The following is an 18362-nucleotide window of genomic DNA, read 5'->3' on the forward strand; positions in this document are numbered from 1 at the left end:
TTCTTTGGATATATTCCCAGCAGTGGGATAGCTGGGTCATATGGTAGATCTATCTGCAATTGTTTGAGGAACCTCCAAACCATTTTCCATAGGGGTTGCACCATTGTGCATTCCCACCAACAATGTAAGAGAGTTCCTTTTTCTCCGCAGCCACGCCAGCATTTATCTTTCGGTGTCTTTTGGATTTTTGCCATCCTAACTGGGGTGAGATGGTATCTCAGTGTGGTTTTGATTTGCATTTCCTGGATGCTGAGTGATGTTGAGCATTTTTTCATATGACTGTTGGCCTTTTGTATATCTTCTTTAGAGAAATGCCTGCTTAGCTCTTTTGCCCATTTTTTGATTGGGTTGCTTGTTTTTTTCTTGTAAAGTTGTTTGAGTTCTTTATATATTCTGGATATTAGTCCTTTGTCAGACGTGTATTTTTCAAATATTTTCTCCCACTCTGTTGGTTGTCTTTTAGCTCTGTTAATTGTTTCTTTTGCTGTGCAGAAGCTTTTTAGTTTGATATAGTCCCATTTGTTTATTTTTCCTTTGACCCCAAAAGCACCTGGGTTGTTTAAAAACTATGGTCTGGGCCTGAGTCTTTTCAGCAAACTGCACCCCCTGCAGTTCTACATTCCCAACTAGTCTCCACTGAGTAGTCCTGCGCTGATTGGGGGAGCAGATTGGCTGTCCATGCCATGCCCCAGTGTTTTCCCAGGGGCCCATCTCCCCTGCTGCCTGCATTCCAAACACTCCCCATGGGATGGGTCGTGTGCCTGTCCCTTGTGATGACTCACCAGCCTCTGAGTGGCTCCTTGCTCCTATGTGGGTCCATGGGAACCCTATTAGTAGTCTTGTTGGCCTGGGAGCCACCAAGTCCGTCTTCTCCCCTGCTGCCTCCAAGCAACTGCATCTGAAGTGCACAGCTGCGGCTTTTGCCAGCTCCTGCTCCATGCATTCACCAGCTCCAGCCTTGAAGCGGCCGGGACTCAAAATACTTGGAGCAGTTCTTTTTTTCTCTCAGTGTGGCTTCTCCCACCTTCATGACCTCTGTAGGTCTCTCTTCCTCTTCCCCTGAGCTCTAGCAGCCCTAGCTTGGCTGTCATTGCTTTTTACTAGTTGTAAATTGGTTGATTCATGAGAGAGAGTGACAGTGGCAACAGTCTATTCTGCCATCTTGACCAGAAGCCTGCTTTTAATGTCTTTACTGGATTTTTTAAATCATAAGAGCAATACATGCTAGTTGTAGAAAATAAAAACTGTATTAATCTCCCAACCCAACCCCAGAGGTATATAAATGGAATCATACAATATGCAGTCTTAAAAATAATAGTTTGTTGGGCCAGCCCCATGGCACACTCGGGAGAGTGCGGCGCTGGGAGCGCAGCGACGCTCCTGCCGCGGGTTCAGATCCTATATAGGGATGGCCAGTGTGCTCACTGGCTGAGCGTGGTACGGGCGACACCAAGCCAAGGGTTGCGATCCTCTTACCGGTCACAAAAAGGACAAAAAAAAAAAAAAAATAGCTTGTTGTGGCTAAAATTATTTTTGACATGACTATAGTCAAAGTGCATAAGGAATTTTGTTAGTTAACATTATACACACCATTACTATTTCTTTGATCTCCTTGGATTACTAACAATTAATGTCATTTTTACTCCGATTTTTTTTTTTTCCCTTTTTGTCTTTTTTCGTGACCGGTAATGGGATCGCAACCCTCGGTGTCGCGCCCGCACCGCGCTCAACCAGTGAGCAGACCGGTCTCTATATGGGATCCGAACCCTCGGCGGGAGCGCCACTGCGCTCCCAAGCGCCACACTCTACCGAGTGCGCCACCAGGCCGGCCCTTTACTCAGATTTTGGTTTAAGTTTCATACAAACCTTTAAAGGAAAATGCCTTTCAAGACCATTTAAAAAGAGGAGGATGATGGCTAAAAAAGCACATGAAAAGGAGTACAACATCAATAGTCATCAGGGAAATGCAAATCAAAACAAAAATGAGATGCATTTCACACCTACTAGAATGACTATAATAAAAAAGACAGACAATAACAAGTGTTGGTGAAGATGTGGAGAACCAGGAACCCTCATACATTGCAGATGGGAGCATAAAATGGTACAGCCACTTTGGAAAATGGTTTGGTAATTTCTCAAAAAGTTAAACAAACTCACCAATTTACCATATATATAATCCAGCAATTCCACTCATAGTTATCTACCCAAGAGGAATGAGAACAAATGTTCACAAAAGACTTTTATGTTAATGTTCACAGTAATATTATTCCTAATAATTCCAAAGGGAAAATGATCCAAATGTCCACCAACTGACAAATAAATACAGTGGAATACCAGTCAGCAATAAAAAGAAGTGAAATACTGACATATGCTACAACATGGATGAACCTCAAAAGCATTATACTAAGTGAAAGAACCAATAGACTAGACATTACGTGCCTTCATATATATAAAATGTCCAGAAAGGCAAATTTATAAAGACTGAAAGCGGACAGTGGTTGCCCTGGGGCTGGGGATGGTAGAGGGGATTGACTACACATAGGTTTGAGGGAAGTTTTCGGGTGACGGAAACATTTTAAAACTGAATTGTGGTGGTGGCGGCACAGCTGTATAAATTTACTAGAAAAAAAAAGAGTTGTATACTTACAAAAAAAAAAAGATGAAGAGGGGCCCGCTTTGAACAATTTTTGGAATAATACTTTAAGAACAGTGAAATTTGGAATCTAATACTGCAAAATACAACAAAAGATTTCGTGAAGCCCCTTGGCTTTTCAAATTATAACCAGATTTGTCCTCACTATAATATCATCCTGACTGTGCCTACATTAAAGAACAAGTTTAAAACAGTCATATATTTGAAAGGCACAAGATAAAAGGAAATTGAATTATCGTTACATATCTTTAAGCAAAAAGAATGAAACAGCAGATGGGCCTCTGTTTTTTATGTTAATATACTGCAACCTAGTGATCATTTATAAAATGGCAAGATTTTGTTTTTATCTTGGATTTATTAAGCCATGTTTGCATACCACAACAAACACCTAAATGCTTGGTAATATGTAGGTTATATATCTGAATGAATCACTGAATAATTTATGCTTTATAAAAGTATTGCAGTGCCAAGAACTGGATTGGGAGTCTTGAAAAATGGCTTCCAGTCCCTGGGCTGCTGGTGTCAGCTTTGCGACTTTGAGCCAGGGCAAAATTAATCTATATACCCTATCTGGTTCCAAAGTTCTAGGAGAGGCTCTGTAAGGTAGTAAGTAGGAGCATGGCCTTAGGGACAACCTCCTTAACTGCTCTAAACTTCAGTATCCTAATCCTTAAAATGGGGATGAAAGAATACTGGCTGCTAGGGTAGCTGTGATAACTAAATGTGACAATGCATTAAAGGAACTTATATTAGAACACACTTCAGAAAAAGGATATGAGAACTTCCCTCAGAATGTGCCTCACAGGCAAAAATTAGTTACTCCCCACTCTACCACTAAGCAACAAGCAAAAACAAACCAGAGGTTCAGAAAACTAAATATGATTCTTAAAATTGTCAGCTGATTGTAAAAACATTTGAACAATTTATTTTAAAAATAATGAGTAAAGATGAAGATTGCATAGCAGCTGGATCTTACAAATCATTTGAAACTTGGAATTGCTGATTATTTTAAAACAATATAGTGACAGGATGTCAAGGGGGACCGTTCTAACTGATCCCCTCCCCACCACTATCTTATGGATGTCTGACATGTTTTTACATGCCAGCCAGCACAATGCCAACCAGAGATAATACAATTCTTTCATTTTCCCAAGAATTAAAATGAGTTTTTGCACCACTCTGAATTTTATTTCACAGGTCAGAGAACCAGTCTGCTTAAGGATCAACACCATCTGAAACAAGGTGTTTCTACAGTACTTTACTTCTTCACAGATTAGGATATTTCCTTAGGATGTTAACATATCCAGACAATTAATTTTAGCTTTTATTTTCCATGCAGATATTTTGGCATTGCTTATACATTTTTTTTTTTTTTGTCTTTTTTTTCCGTGTCCGGCAACGGATCGCAACCCTCAGTGTTGCCCCCGTACCAGACCGGGGACCGGCAACGGGATTGCAACCCTCGGTGTTGCTCCCGTGCCCCGCTCAGCCAGTGAGTGGGAACCGGTCCGTATGTGGGATCTGAACCCTCGGACGGGAGCGCCGCCGCGCTTCCCAAGCGGCGCACTATCCAGTGCGCCACCGGGCCGGCCCTATAATACATTTCTTGACATAATCAGTAGGACCTAGTGATATGGATTTCTGGATCCATTTCTGCTAATTTCTTCCACTTCTCTGAATACCCCAAATATAATGTAATAGTAAAATAAGTTATTTCTAGAGATACCTTAATCCTTCCTGTGTAGTCCAAGAATTTTAAAAGATCTAACAGTTTTTTGAAGCAAAGACTAAAGCAAGAAATAATCTTTAGCCAAATAGTGTTGAAAGTATCATGCCCTAGTATGAAAATACATTTTTTTTAAACAGCTTTATTGAGGTATAATTTAGATGCCATAGAATTCACCTATTTAAAGTGTACAGTTCTATGAGTCTTAGTAAATTTATACAGTTGTACAGCTGTTACCACAATCCAGTTTTTTTAGAACAATACCAACATATATTTTGTATTTGACTAGCCCCATCCTGAAAGAATTTATTGAATCATTAACCTGTCAAGGACCTAGCCTAGGTATTCATTTTGAATAAATCAAGCTTTAAGAAAAAACAAACAAACTCTTAACTTTACCCAAAATAAAGGTCTATAAAGCACATGCTCCAAAGTCTCTCCAGGGATCTGCAGGCTAATTAAGAATATAAATTTAAAATATAAATGTAAATTAATAAAAATTAATACACATACACTAATATATGTGTATATTTTGAAAACTATATATTGTATAATTCATTGTAGTTTGTCAATAGGCATAACATTAATTTCAAAAATGTTTCCAATCGTGACCATCTTTCACCTAATGTCAAACTTATTTTTTTCACTGGTATAAATATGATTAGGTGGGATAAGCTGTCCAGGGACGAAGCATTTTGATCTAGCATGTCCCCAATTTATGGAAGAAATATTTCACCTTTCTGTGATTTGGCTGTTCCTACTTTCGTGGGGTTGGCCCTGAGATACTGGCTTGGCTACTTGCAGAGGAAGAGCTTACTCCTTAATGGGATATTTAAGAGGCCCTGATTTTGTCTTGTTTCAAAATGATATTATTAAAGAAAGAATTAATTATCATACTCCTCTTCATGCAGATTCAGTATTTACGGCCTACTTCTCATGATACAGAATATATTAAACATATATATAAAAATCTCTCAATTGCAAGAATTACAATCTGGGAATAGTAAGAATTGCTTGTCTTATCTCAGAGTTTATGTATAGATATTTCAGAGGGGTAGTTATGTATAACCTAATTTCACTTTGGAAATTCCAGACCCATTTTTTTCTAGCCCTATAGAGTTTATTAGTAACTCCATTTTTACATTTAAATACTATTCTATATTGTTATTTAAGTGCTCAATATGTGCTAGTTCAGTCTCCTCCAAATATTGAGTAAGCTCCTTGTAGTTAGAAAAGCTGTTTTAAACTTTGTGTGTGAATAAATGAATTTTATATTTCTCAAGCACCTTGTCCACACTGGGCACGCAAATGGCTATTTAATAAGTACTGTTTAATTAATAAATGATACCTCAGGTTTTTCTCCCCTCCTTCCGACCCCCATAACATTTACATTTATCATATAGCCCAGATTTTCTAGACATTACAAATTTTCATCCTACTGTCCCCATAAGAACAGTTGCACGTGCCACACCATATGTCTGGGTCATATGGTTCTCAGTAGCCGTGATATGAAGCCATCTCTATTGCAATAAATCTGATGTGTATTTCTCCCTTTTTGTTAACTAGTAAATTTGGTTATAATTTCAAATACAATCCCCTTTCTTATATTTAACTTCATCCTCGACTTTTAAAATTACAAAAGCATACTAGAAAAAAATTTGACAATACAAAATGTACAAAATAAAATTCACCTTCACCAAAGGTAATCTATTGCCCCTCTGTTGTTTCCGCGTTGACACTTGTGACTCAGGCTTCCACACTAAGAGGGCTAGAGAACATCCAATTCATTCAACGCGCAGGATTCATTCAACTGCGCGGTGCAAATGGCGCCAGCCTGGAAGTAGGGCCTGTGCACCTGTCCATAGATCGCCCGCTCACTCACTCTTTGACCCTGGTTGACGCTCACAAACTTCTAGAGTCTCGAATCTTCCATAAAATGCTGCCCATCTCACCAGGTTGTTGAGTGAAGAGAGACGTGTATGTGTAAGCACTTTGTGCACAGGATTGCCGTGGGTCCTAGAGAAGTCTGTGTGCCTACTCTGATACGGAGTTTTCAATTCGCCGCTGCAGCTTTAAAGGACACCCCCACCACCCCCGCTCCCGCAGCGCAAATTCAGTGCCTGCACCTGCAGGGGCTGCTTCTCCAGGCCTCCCCTCCGCAGTGACCGAGGCACAGCCACAGCGCCCGCAAGCGCCAGGCCTCGTTCTGAGGAGATGCTTTGCGAGAAAGGAGCTCACTCTGCAGCGCTCCTCTCGGCGGCTGGCAACTCGCGTTCCCTTTAGGGCCGCCTCTTGGTCTTAAATGTAAACTAGAGTCGCCTCGGCCTCGGTCATACCTTTCCCTCCTCCAGGACCTGCAAAACTAGGTTTCCCTCTCCCCGGAAGCCCGTTGGCCTCTGCATTCCCTTCCAGCCTCAGCCACGCCCCAGCCGGCAAACGCCGGGTCCTCCACGCCCCCTCGCTTCATATTTGATTTCGGCGCGCGCCAAGCCCGAGAGCAGCTGTGATTGGTTGGAAGTGAGCTACCCTCCTATATGATTGGAAGTTAAGGACACGGGCGGTGAATGATGGGATTTACCCTACAGGAGGTGAATGACGATTGGTTCCTGAATAAAGAGGGGCGGGGTAAAAGGCGGAAGCAGAAGTCGGGGCTGACGCTTCTCGGAAGAAGGGAGAAGGGGCGTGATGGAAGTAGTTAAGTGCCCGGAGCACGGTAAGGGCCTGGGTCTTAGGGTTCCCGGGGCCTGTCGATCTAGCGTGGGATAATCGTTGTTGACCTTCTTTCCTGACTCTCCTCAGGAACCTTCTGCTTTTTGAAGACCGGCGTCCGTGATGGCCCGAATAAAGGAAAGAGCTTTTACGTGTGCCGGGCGGACACGTGCGGCTTCGTGAGGGCCACCGAGTAGGTCTCGAGCTGGGCACGATTCCCTTTGTCCCTCCTGGGCCTTCCGAGGAGAGCCGGCTCCCGCTGCCCGGCGCCGCAGGGACTAGGAGTGGTGGAGCTCCTGGTTTGCGGTGCCAGGATCCTTTATGCAGTTGGTAATCCCAGGGCAGCGTGGCGTGTTCCGAAGACGCTCCGCTAATTCTGGCTGTGTGTCCTGAGGCTGGTTACTTTTTCTCTCTGGGCCGCCTATTTCCCCATCTGTAAAATGGAGGATCCCGCTACATCCGGATTCTTCTGAGTTTCCATTCTTCTGTCAGGCCTTAACCACTCCCTTCTCCCGCACCCCGTCCCCCCACCGTTCAAGAAATGAGGACATACAGCAGGCGTAGGAGGAGATAATTTGTCCCTGTTTTGTTCTAGTTTTAGGCCCGGCTCGTTTTTAAATGTTTGAGGTTAAAGCACTGATGGTTAGATTGTCAGCGTTTTTGTTTTTGTTTTCAATAGAATTATCTGCATCTAAACAGTGAGATTGATAATCCAGAAAAATGTTACTTTAGGAATTAGCGCTGAAAGAAACATCAGAGATCTGATTCAGCACTTTGATTTTACAGATTTGAAAGCCAAGACCCAGAAATGTTAAGCATCTTCTCTAAAATGAGAACAAGTTAATACCATTCTTATCGAATGTTAATGTTTTCTCAATACTAGGAGTCCACATTCTCTACATGTATTTAAGACTGTCATCAAACATTTTTTTCTGCTCTCTATTCAGCTGAACTTGGCGGAGAAACGTTATTTTTGTTCATATCAGTACTAGAAAATAAAATATCTTTTCAACATGTATATAAACTCATGTTTCCCTTTCATGTGTTAGACAATTTATCTTTGCTTTGAGACTAAGTGAAAGACTTTACATCCTTTTTTAGATTTAGAAAATAAATTTTTACAGGAAATATTTTCTTAGCCCTTTAAGTTTTTTTTTTTTCGAAAGGAATTTCTAGATCCAGTTTAGTTAAATACGAAATGATTTTAGTAAAGCAATATCAAATCTTAAGGTAGAAGGAACCAACCGAAAACACTCAAGCTATCTAGATCAACATTATTATATCAGGGTTTACTATTTAATTCTGGTTTCTAAATATACTGAGCTTAGATTTAGTACCCAGCTTGAGTTTTGTGAGACGAAAACATTTTCAGGTTTGCAGAAGTTAAAGCATTAATGGTGTCATAAGACTCAATTTTACATTAAGAGAAACGTGCTCATATCTGAGGGTACTTCAAAAAGTTTGTGGAAAGATTCACATCTTTTTTTTTTCGTGTCTGGCAACGGATCACAACCCTCAGTGTTGCGCCCATACCGGACTGGGACCGGCAACGGGATCGCAACCCTCGGTGTTGCGCCCGCACCTCGCTCAGCCAGTGAGCGGGAACCGGTCTGTATGTGGGATCCGAACCCTCAGCGGGAGCACCGCCACACTCCCAAGCGGCGCACTGTAGCAGTGTGCCACCGGGCCGGCCCCAAGATTCACATCTTTTAATTGTACTTTTCCACCAACTTTTTGAAGTATCCTTGTTTATATGAACTTAATGCTATACAAATTAGTAAAATAATACTTGACTTATTTGGAATATGTCTGATTACCTGAAATATAGGCCAAAAAAAGTGCTACAGGTCATAGGAGAATACATCTTCACTCAAACCTGTTTACTCACACATGTTACATATATTTAAATTTTTTCATAATATGAAATTGGTAGGGAGTAGTTTACAAACTTAGAACAAGCAAGAAGCAAATTGTTAAGAGTGTATTGTTAGAGATAGGCATGTGAATAACACTAAATGACCGCTAACAGTTTATTAAAGGAAGGATGTGGAAGAACCTGGGGAAAATGCTTGTAGGGCCTCACAGTCAGCCTTAGATACTTCACTCATTCCTAGGGGTATCACAGTGTAGAGGTTGCATAGTACAGTTTAGTTTTACCCTTTGAGTCATGGAGAAAAATATATGTATTGTCATGTTTTATTTGGGTGGAGTGGGAAAAGATGAAAGCTATGGATCCTTTACGCAGAGAGATGCACATAGATATAACAATTTGTGGGATTTACCAGCCTAGTGGAGGTCACACGTACACTCTTGGTTTAAAACCCATAGTTTTGGTATGACTTCAGGATGTTGACCTCCATTCTTTGCCTCCTAAAACAAAATGTTTTCCATTTTTTTTCTCTAGCATTCCTGTTTCTCATTGTTTATTGCATGAGGACGTTGTGGTAGAACTTCAAGGTTTGGTTCTGCCACAGGGCAAGAAAGAATATAGGTAAGTGTCCAAAAGGAACATCTGTACTCTTTTTTTTTTTTTTCCTGAAAGAGTTGCAGCCAGGTATGTTTTAGGATTGTTCTTTAAAAGTTATTAAAAAAACAAACAGTATTTTTATATGTATTGAGTATCTTATGGGCTGTCACTCCCTAACTGCTGAGTAACTGGTTAATCTGAGAAGCCTGACCTCAAGTTAATTTCCAGGTAAACCACTCCACCATCATCCCTCTCTGACTCTCAAGTAGCTGATATCATCAGCCCACCAATAGCCAGTGACTTGCACTAACTTGTCAACTTTCTAATTCTGGTAATAGAATGAGGTAATGTGTAGAAATGTCTAACATATGTTAGGTACTCAATAATGTTTCCCTTCCTTCGTATGGGTATTTGGGAAAGGCAGGGAAATCTGTATAGATGGGAGATGATATTTGTTATGAGTATTTAAAGACAAGTAGGAATTCACTAAGTGTTAGAGAGGGGTCATGTTTACTGGCTTAATACATTGCATTGCATTAGGGTACTGAGGCATGAAGTAACATGGCATCTCAGGGAAGTGCTAGCATTTGGTTTGGTTAATAGTTTAAGTGGAGGCTTTAGGAGATAAGGCTGGCCAGGAAGGCAGGGGCCAGGATGTGATGGTCTCTGTATGATATTCTATACATCTTAAAATTTATAATTCTTTTTTTTTTTTTTCCCTTTTTGTCTTTTTTCGTGTCCGGCAACGGATCGCAACCCTCAGTGTCGCGCCCGTACCGGACCGGGACCGGCAACGGGATCACAACCCTTGGTGTTGCGCCTGCACCTCGCTCAGCCAGTGAGTGGGAACCGGTCTGTATGTGGGATCCGAACCCTCGGCAGGAGCGCCGCTGCGCTCCCAAGCGGCGCACTGTAGCAGTGCGCCACCGGGCTGGCCCTTAAAATTTATAATTCTAAATCTGTTCCCTGCACCCAGAATAAAGGCATTTGCGTACCACCTTCACAGTTTTTACATACCTGAATGCTACCCATACTATCTTAATTGAGTAATGCATATAGTAAGATGCACAGATCTTGAGTTCAACCAGTTTTGAGAAATTTATACACTTGCCCATATAACCAAGATCCAAGTCAAAATATCATCCGATTAGTGCCATTGGCCCCCTTCTAGTTAATTTCACCCCTTCCACTCCTATCCCCCTATCAACAACCACTGTTTTGATTTTTATCACTTTAGATTTGTTTTCCTTGTTCTTGAACTTCATATAAATGAAATCATACTGTATATACTTTTTTTTTTTCCTTTTTGATGACTGGCCAGTATGAGGGTCTGAACCCTTGACTTTGGTGTTAGAACACATGCTCTGACCCACTGAGCTAACTGGGCAACCCTGTATGTACTCTTGTGTCTGACTTCTTTTACTTAATAATGTCTGTGAAATTTGTCCGCATTGTGTGCATCAGTAATTCCTTCTTTTTTATTTCTGTGTTGAATTCCATTTATAAATGTATTTGTTTCATGGGCTTATTTGCCATCAGAAAATCTTGAAATATCTATTTAAATCTTTTGCCCTTTTTTTTAACCGAAATTTTTATCAAGTCGTTTTAGATGTATATGCAGTTGTAAGAAGTAATACAGAGAGATCCCCTGTAGACTTTACCTAGTTTCCCCCAAAGGTAACATTTGCAAAATTTAGTACAATCCACTGATCTTACTGGTCGAGACAGTTTTACGTGTACTAATTTGTATGTGTGTGTATTTAGTTCTAAACGGTATTATAGAGGTGTAGGTTCATGCATCCACCCCCGCAGTCAAGGTACTGAACACTTCCATCACCACAAAATCCCTCTTGTTGCTCTTTACAACCATACCCCACTGCCATCCTGATCTGCCCTCCTTACCCCTGGAAACTATTAATCTGTTCTCTGTTTCTAAAATTTTGTCATTTCAAAATTGTTCCATAAATGAAATCATACAATGTAACTTTTGGGATTTTTGCCTGTTTTAAAATTTTGTTTGTTTTTTCATGATTGAGTTGAAAGACTATGTATTCTCTATATAACTGGCAGATATTTGTATTGTGAATATTTTCTCCCAGTCTGGTTTTCATTTTCCTAACTCATTTTTGAAAAGCAGAAGTTTTTAATTTTAATGAAGTCCAATTTATCATTTTTATATGGTTTGTACTTTTTGTCTTCTCTTTAAGAAATCTTTGCCCTACCCCAACATCAATAATATCTCCAAAGGATCTTCTAGAAGCTTTATAGTTTTTTCTTAAATAGCTTTTTCGTTTAGATCTCTGATCTACCTCAAATTATTTTTGTATAGTGTATGAGATAGGGTAGAGTTTCGTTTATTTTTTCATATGTTGTCTAATTGTTTTGGCACTGTATTTTGAAGATTTTCCTTTTCCCATTGAAATCAATTGACCCAATATATGTGGGTGTATTTCTGGGGTCGCTAATCTGTTCCACTGATAGATTTGCCTATCATTACACAATTAATCAGGTAAAATAGTGTAAGTCTTATAACTTTATTCTTTTTTAAGATTGTGTTGGCCATTCTAGGATTTTTGCATCTGCATATAGAATGTAGAATCAGCTATTGCAATTTCCACAGAAAACCGTGTTGGGATTGCAATGAATCTATATAGATCAATTCAGAGAGAACTGACCTCAATTTGGAATCTTCCAATCCATGACATGGTGCATTTATTTGTGACTTTAAATTTTTCTCAGCATTGTTTAATAGTTTTATTTTAGAGTTCATATGTCCCTTTTGTTAAATTTATTCCTCAGTGTTTATGTTTTTCAATACTGTTATAAGTGGAATTTTTAAAAATTTCATTCTTAGATTATTTTCTGCTGGTACAGTGGGGCTGATAAGTCTTTATTGCATGAAGTCATTATGTCCTTCTGATACTTAAAGCCATTTACATACTACTAGGGGCCCTCTACCATACCGAAACACAGTTGTAGGTGGTAGGAAGCCACTGAAGGATTTTCAGTGCAATTTTCATTGAAAGAAAAACTATAAGGTTAGATTAGAAAGTGAAGGTAGTGGAGACAAAGAGACTACTGAAATAATAGCTACTGCTGAGTGCCTACTCTGTGGCATGTTTGTTATCTTTTAGCTTCATATAATCTGTTGTGGTAAGTTTCAGTGTTCCTGTTTTACAGACAGATGAGGAAACTGCCATTTAGAGAGCTTAGAAAGGAATCTGAGGTTCCGTGATTAAGAAGTGGCATTGCTGGAATTCAAACCTAGGTCTAACTGATTACAGACATATGCCTTTCTCGAAGTGAAAGATGATGGGTTTGGATTGAAGTGGTGGCAGTGGAGTTGAATGTCGTTAGACTGGAGAAAACTTGCTGAGGAAAATTGATAAGATGTGTTTCCTGGTAGAGCATTTAAATGTGTTCCTCCCTTTACTTTCTCATCTGAAATAGTGATCATGGTGGCTTTGAATTCCCTGGGTTGTGAAGATTTAGAGCGATAACTCAAGTAATGCACTTACTTACTGTGATATTTGGCACATTTCAGTAATTAGTAGGTAAATAATTGCCAAGTTGAGTTTATATTAAGCAAGACAAGAAAGGAAAAGGAATGTCAGTAGAGGATTGGGATGTGGCTAACACACACAGCTTTGGACTGATTGTTTCTTGTGCATATGTGAAACCATCGAGAAAAGTGAGTGTGCAGCTCTGAAGAAAGGTCTGGGCTGAAGGCAGAATTTCGGGAACTTAACATTCTGTGTACTAGTTAGATGAGGCTGAGAGGTTATTATTTTAAAATAGGAGAAAAAAAGTATGCTAAATGTATTTCTTTTAGCTCATATCTAGAACATTATTAGTAGGAAGTACTTAACTAGAGCTTTAAAAAGGTTGTTTTAGGAAAAAATTCAGTTCTCAACACACAACAAATTAAAAAACAAAGAAAATATGTACCCTGATAGGTGGTACAGGCTGGAAATTCAAACAGAAATACATAAGCCCATGGATGATGGCTTTCTTAGGAGATATTAAGGGCATTTGACTGGAACCCCTGGAGAATGACTTTGGGGAGTACAGCCTTTCCTTCCTACAAACTGGATTTTCTTTTCAAGAACTCAAGTGTTTTACATCCTCTAATTAATACCCTTACGTTTAGCTTAACATAGCTAGGAGACCGGTACAGCAGAGTAATGGAGGGGAGGTGTAAACCAAGGCTAGGTTGCTCAGTTTTCAGAGCTTGCAGTGTAGTTGATTTGTGTGCAGTTCTCCAACATAAACACCAGATGGTACCACTCACCAGCATTTGACTGGCCCTTCAGACCTGGCCCTCTGTGTATGAGCAATAAAGAGTACTATGACAGTCTCTCAGTAGAACCAGAGGGAAGAAATCTTGCCTTGATATGAATGATGTGGCACACAATGGGATACAAATGTTGAACACTGTCATCGAGCTCCTGAGTTCATGTTCTTCCTCTCTCTCTCTCTCTCTCTCTCTCTCTCTCTCTCTCAGAACTTTTATTTTCAAGGATGTGAGGTCAAAATAGGTGGAAATACTCCTTTGCCTATAAATAGGTTTTAGTTCTTTAAATAATTGGTTGTGGTGAGATGTGCAAAATATTTTATTTTTAATAACACTTGAATCTTCTCATGTCTAGAAAACTCCTTGTGTTGTTGGTTATTGGGTAAAATTGACCTGCATAAAATAGAAAAAAAAAAATTGACCTGCAGATTCTCTAGCCGCAATATAATAGGTAGGTAATATAGGTAATAGGTAATATATCATCAGATAGAGAGGCATTTGGGCGTGAGCCAGACCCAGGCAGAAGACCATCAGGCCCCATCAACCTGTGAAGAACCTCACACAGTGAAGCCAGTACTTATGAGGTGGTGAAGAATATTCCACTGTGCTGTACAGTGGAAGTGATCCTTGTATAGAAAGGATATTAGCCCTTTGGAATATGTGTGGCAATTCCTTCTTTCCAGTTTACATTTTGTCTTATAATTTTGCTTAGTCTTTTCACCATATGGAAGTTTAAAACTTTTATGTAGGTAAAATTACTAAATTCTTTCTCAGATCTGGGGTTTTATGTCATGCTTAGAAAAGTCTTCTTCACTTACAGATTACAAAAACATTCTTTTCTGTTTTTTTCTAGAACATTTACAGTTTTTTTTTTTTTACATTTACGTTTTCATTCCATCTGAAATTTTAGTGTAAAAGAATGAGGTAGAAATCCAGCTTTATGTTTTTCCAGTGCTGGAGCATATAAAGACATTGACTTATATCCCTAAAGGCAATTAGGATAGGAGTTAGACATACCAAGATTGGGAGCAGTTTGATCTGTACATAGAATGATAAATTGAATGTGTCCAGATGTCAGATGGTTCTGTGACTCTAAGACCTACAGTAAGGGATTAAGAGGGTTAATGAGACAGTGGAAGAGTTGACTTGAACCTATTAAGTCCTTAATATGGATCAGGCTTTACTTTGATTTTATCATTACTACATTAAATGTATTACTACATTTAATCTTCATAATGACTATATGAGGTATGCACTAATTATTATTTTACCATTTTACAGAAAAGGAAACTGCCACGGGGGCAGTCAGGTAAGGTGTCTGATGTTTCAGAACTAATTATGTAGGGCTGGGGATTCAAACCAAGGGAGGACAGTTTGAAGCCTGAGAGAATCCCAGCCTTGATGAAACGACACTTGGCAGTGTGATGCTGGGTTGGATGAGGGAGGATTTGTCTTCAGTGAAGAAGACAGGATTGAGGTCTGGCTTCCTGTAGCTGTTTTTTTCTCATTACTGTTTGTAATCTCTGTCCTAGAAAGGAAATAATATACTGCAGAAATTATGCTCTTTCTCATAGTGTAATCAATACATGCTTTCTCTGTGAGAATACAGATGCTCTTCGACTTAACAATGTGGTTACGTTCTGATAAACTCATCTTAAGTTGAAAATATTGTAAGTCAAAAATGCATTTAATACCCAATAAAACCATCATAAATTCAAAAAATCATAAGTCAAATCATTGTCAGGTACTATCTGTATATTTCTACTGCCTTTTCTGTTGATTTACAATTTAATAAATGTAATAAACAGAAACTTTGTATCCTAAAAACAGTGATGCCCATCCAGATTGATTTTAACTAAAAATGTAAGTAAAAGCATTTTTAGCACTGTGACTAACACATAGCAGATGCTCAGTATGTGTTGTATTTTTTTTCTTTTTTCTCCAAATCATGCCCTCGTGAAAGTCTACATGGCTTGGGCTTTAAAATAGACACTACTTATGAAATGTTCTCTCAATAAAGATTCCAAATACTTGATACACTTTAAATAACAGCAGCAATTTGTTCTTGATTTATTTTTATAAGTACTAGTACTCTCTAGTAGTAGCTAGACTTTGAAATTTATGCATTCAGAGCATTTCAGAAATTTTATTATATATGTTCAATATAATGTCCTATTGCAGTGAAAAAAATTGAAAAGACCAGTACATTTTTAAAAATTATGAGCTTGGGTGGGAAAATTATGTTTGTATGAGAGGGAGGGGCGGGACTTATTTTCTTTTTAGCTTAACTTTTACGGAATACTTGTCTATTTGGAGCTTGTTCATCTTTGCTTATGTGTCCCGGTGAAGTGATGGCATTGAGTGATCAGGACCCACTCAGGATTCATTTTGAATTAGGATGCAGACTGTTGTGACTGATGTTGTAAATCACAAGACTAATTTAAGAAGTTAGAAAAAGAACAAGAAATTAAACTGGAGGAAGGCCGAAGGAAGGAATTAATGTAGGTGAAAATGAATTTGAATTAGAAAACAGCAAAAAGAGAACTAATAAAGTCCAGAACCTAATGTGATCAACAAAAAAAGAAAGCCCACAAACACAATATGAGAAATGAGGAGTTTGAAATGTATGTGTAATGATATATGGACAAGGTTATTTATTCAATATAGCATTGCCTTTAATAGTAAAGGATTGGAAGCAACTGGACTGTCAGTCAAGAGGGTTCTGGTTGAAAATAATGCAGCATCTATATAGTAGAAAACTCTGCAGCTGTAAAAAAAAAAAAAAATATATATATATATATATATGAGAAAGCTCTTTTATATATGTGTGTGTATATATGTATATATGAGGAAACTCTTTTTGTATATGTTTTTGCAGAAAAGCTTCCAAGGCATATTGTAAAGTAAAAGAAGAAAAGCAAGGTATTTAGTAGTATGTATATTATACTACCTTTTTGTGTAGAAGAGAAAGAAATAAAACATATTTATTTTGACTTAAATATGCATTAAGAAATCTCTGGAAAGGTAAACAAAAAACCAATAAGAGTGGTTACATGTTGGGAGGGAGGTGAACTGGGCAGATAGGTTATGGGGGGACTTTTCACTGCCTTTTTATACTTTTTGATTGAGTATTACCTATTTCAACAAATCAAATATGTATTTTAAAAACTCTCATTTAACTAATTAGAAGATTTTGAAATGGGGCTGGCTGGTTAGCTCAGTTGGTTAGAACACAGTGTTGGTAACACCAAGGTCAAGGGTCTGGATCCCTTTACAAGCTAGCCACCAAAAAAAAAAAAAACAAAGAAAAGTTTTTGAGAAGTCATTTTAGGTAATGAAAAAAAATCAGTTGGTCCTATTTTATTCATCAATATTTAACAATTAAAAAATTTTAAAGGCAAGGCATAATTTGGAATAAAGAGACCACATAGGCTTATTGCCCTTTAGTTGCTGAAAGTATATTTTCAAAATATAGTCAGGCAGACAAGGATGTACTAGTGTAGTACAACTAAGTACAACAAAAGTACAGAAGCAGTTCAAGGGGATGAACAGGAATATGGGAAAACCTTGCAAAGGAGGTATGACTTCAGTCGGCCTTGAGGGACCTGTAGGACTTCAACAGCTGGAGTTGGGGGGGGTGGACAAATAGGGATAAAGAGGATATCCTGTGGATGGAGGGAAATACCTGTGCAAGGTCTGGTGGCTGGAGAGTGCATGGCTTAGTTAGGGAAAAGAACAGTATAGCCACCTCTGGTGTAGGTGGAGTATGGGCTTTGTGTGTACAGGGACTATCTTATACTCTCATGTAAATCTGTATTTAATCTTTTCTTTTAATGGAAAATTGTAAATATATACAAAAGTAGATAGGACAGGATACTGCAGCACATGAGCTTTAGCAATTACCAGCTCATGGCTAATCTTGTTGCATGTATACTCTACCTGCTTTACCCCCTAATTCCTCCCATAGTTTGAAACAAATCCCAGATAACATCATTTCATCTGTAAATATTTCAGTATGTAGCTCTAGAAGATATGGACTCCTTTTTTTAATACCAGTTGGTGTACACATTTCCAATAGATGCATGAAAGTCACGAATAGTTTTTATTTGTTTAAATCAGGATTTAAATGTTCACAAATTGTAGTAGATTAATGTCTTTTAAGCCTCTTAAGTATCCTCTCCATCTATTTCTTCCTCTCTTGTAATTTATTTGTTGAAGGAATCAGGTTGTTTGTTCTGTAGCATTCTGTCAAGATTTTGCAAATTATATTCCCTGTGATCTAGTTTTATGTATTCTTCTATTTGTATTTCCTGTAAATTGGTAATTAGATCTAGAGATGTGACCAGATTCAGGTTAGTTTTTTGTTTGTTTTGGTTTGGGTTGGTTTTTTTTTTGCATTTTTTTGGCAACATCACTTTTTTTTTTTCCTTTCTGTCTTTTTTTCGTGTCCGGCAACGGATCGCAACCCTCAGTGTCGCGCCTGTACCGGACCGGGACCGGCAACGGGATCGCA

General features: G+C 38.8%; 1 protein-coding gene across 1 annotated transcript in view; it reads left to right on the top strand.

Moving 5' to 3' along the window:
* Positions 1–7004: 7004 nt before the first annotated feature.
* The window catches only part of TTF2 (transcription termination factor, RNA polymerase II), a 48384-nt gene continuing 37026 nt past the window's right edge, over positions 7005–18362 (top strand). The window contains exons 1-3 of the mRNA XM_008586712.1: positions 7005–7092; positions 7179–7281; positions 9493–9579. Coding sequence (XP_008584934.1) covers positions 7065–7092; positions 7179–7281; positions 9493–9579 — 218 coding nt within the window. The 5' untranslated portion in view covers positions 7005–7064. The remainder of the gene's footprint in view (positions 7093–7178; positions 7282–9492; positions 9580–18362) is intronic.

Source organism: Galeopterus variegatus, unplaced genomic scaffold (genome assembly GCF_000696425.1).
Source record: "Galeopterus variegatus unplaced genomic scaffold, G_variegatus-3.0.2 Scaffold4087, whole genome shotgun sequence".
Taxonomy (NCBI): domain Eukaryota; kingdom Metazoa; phylum Chordata; class Mammalia; order Dermoptera; family Cynocephalidae; genus Galeopterus; species Galeopterus variegatus.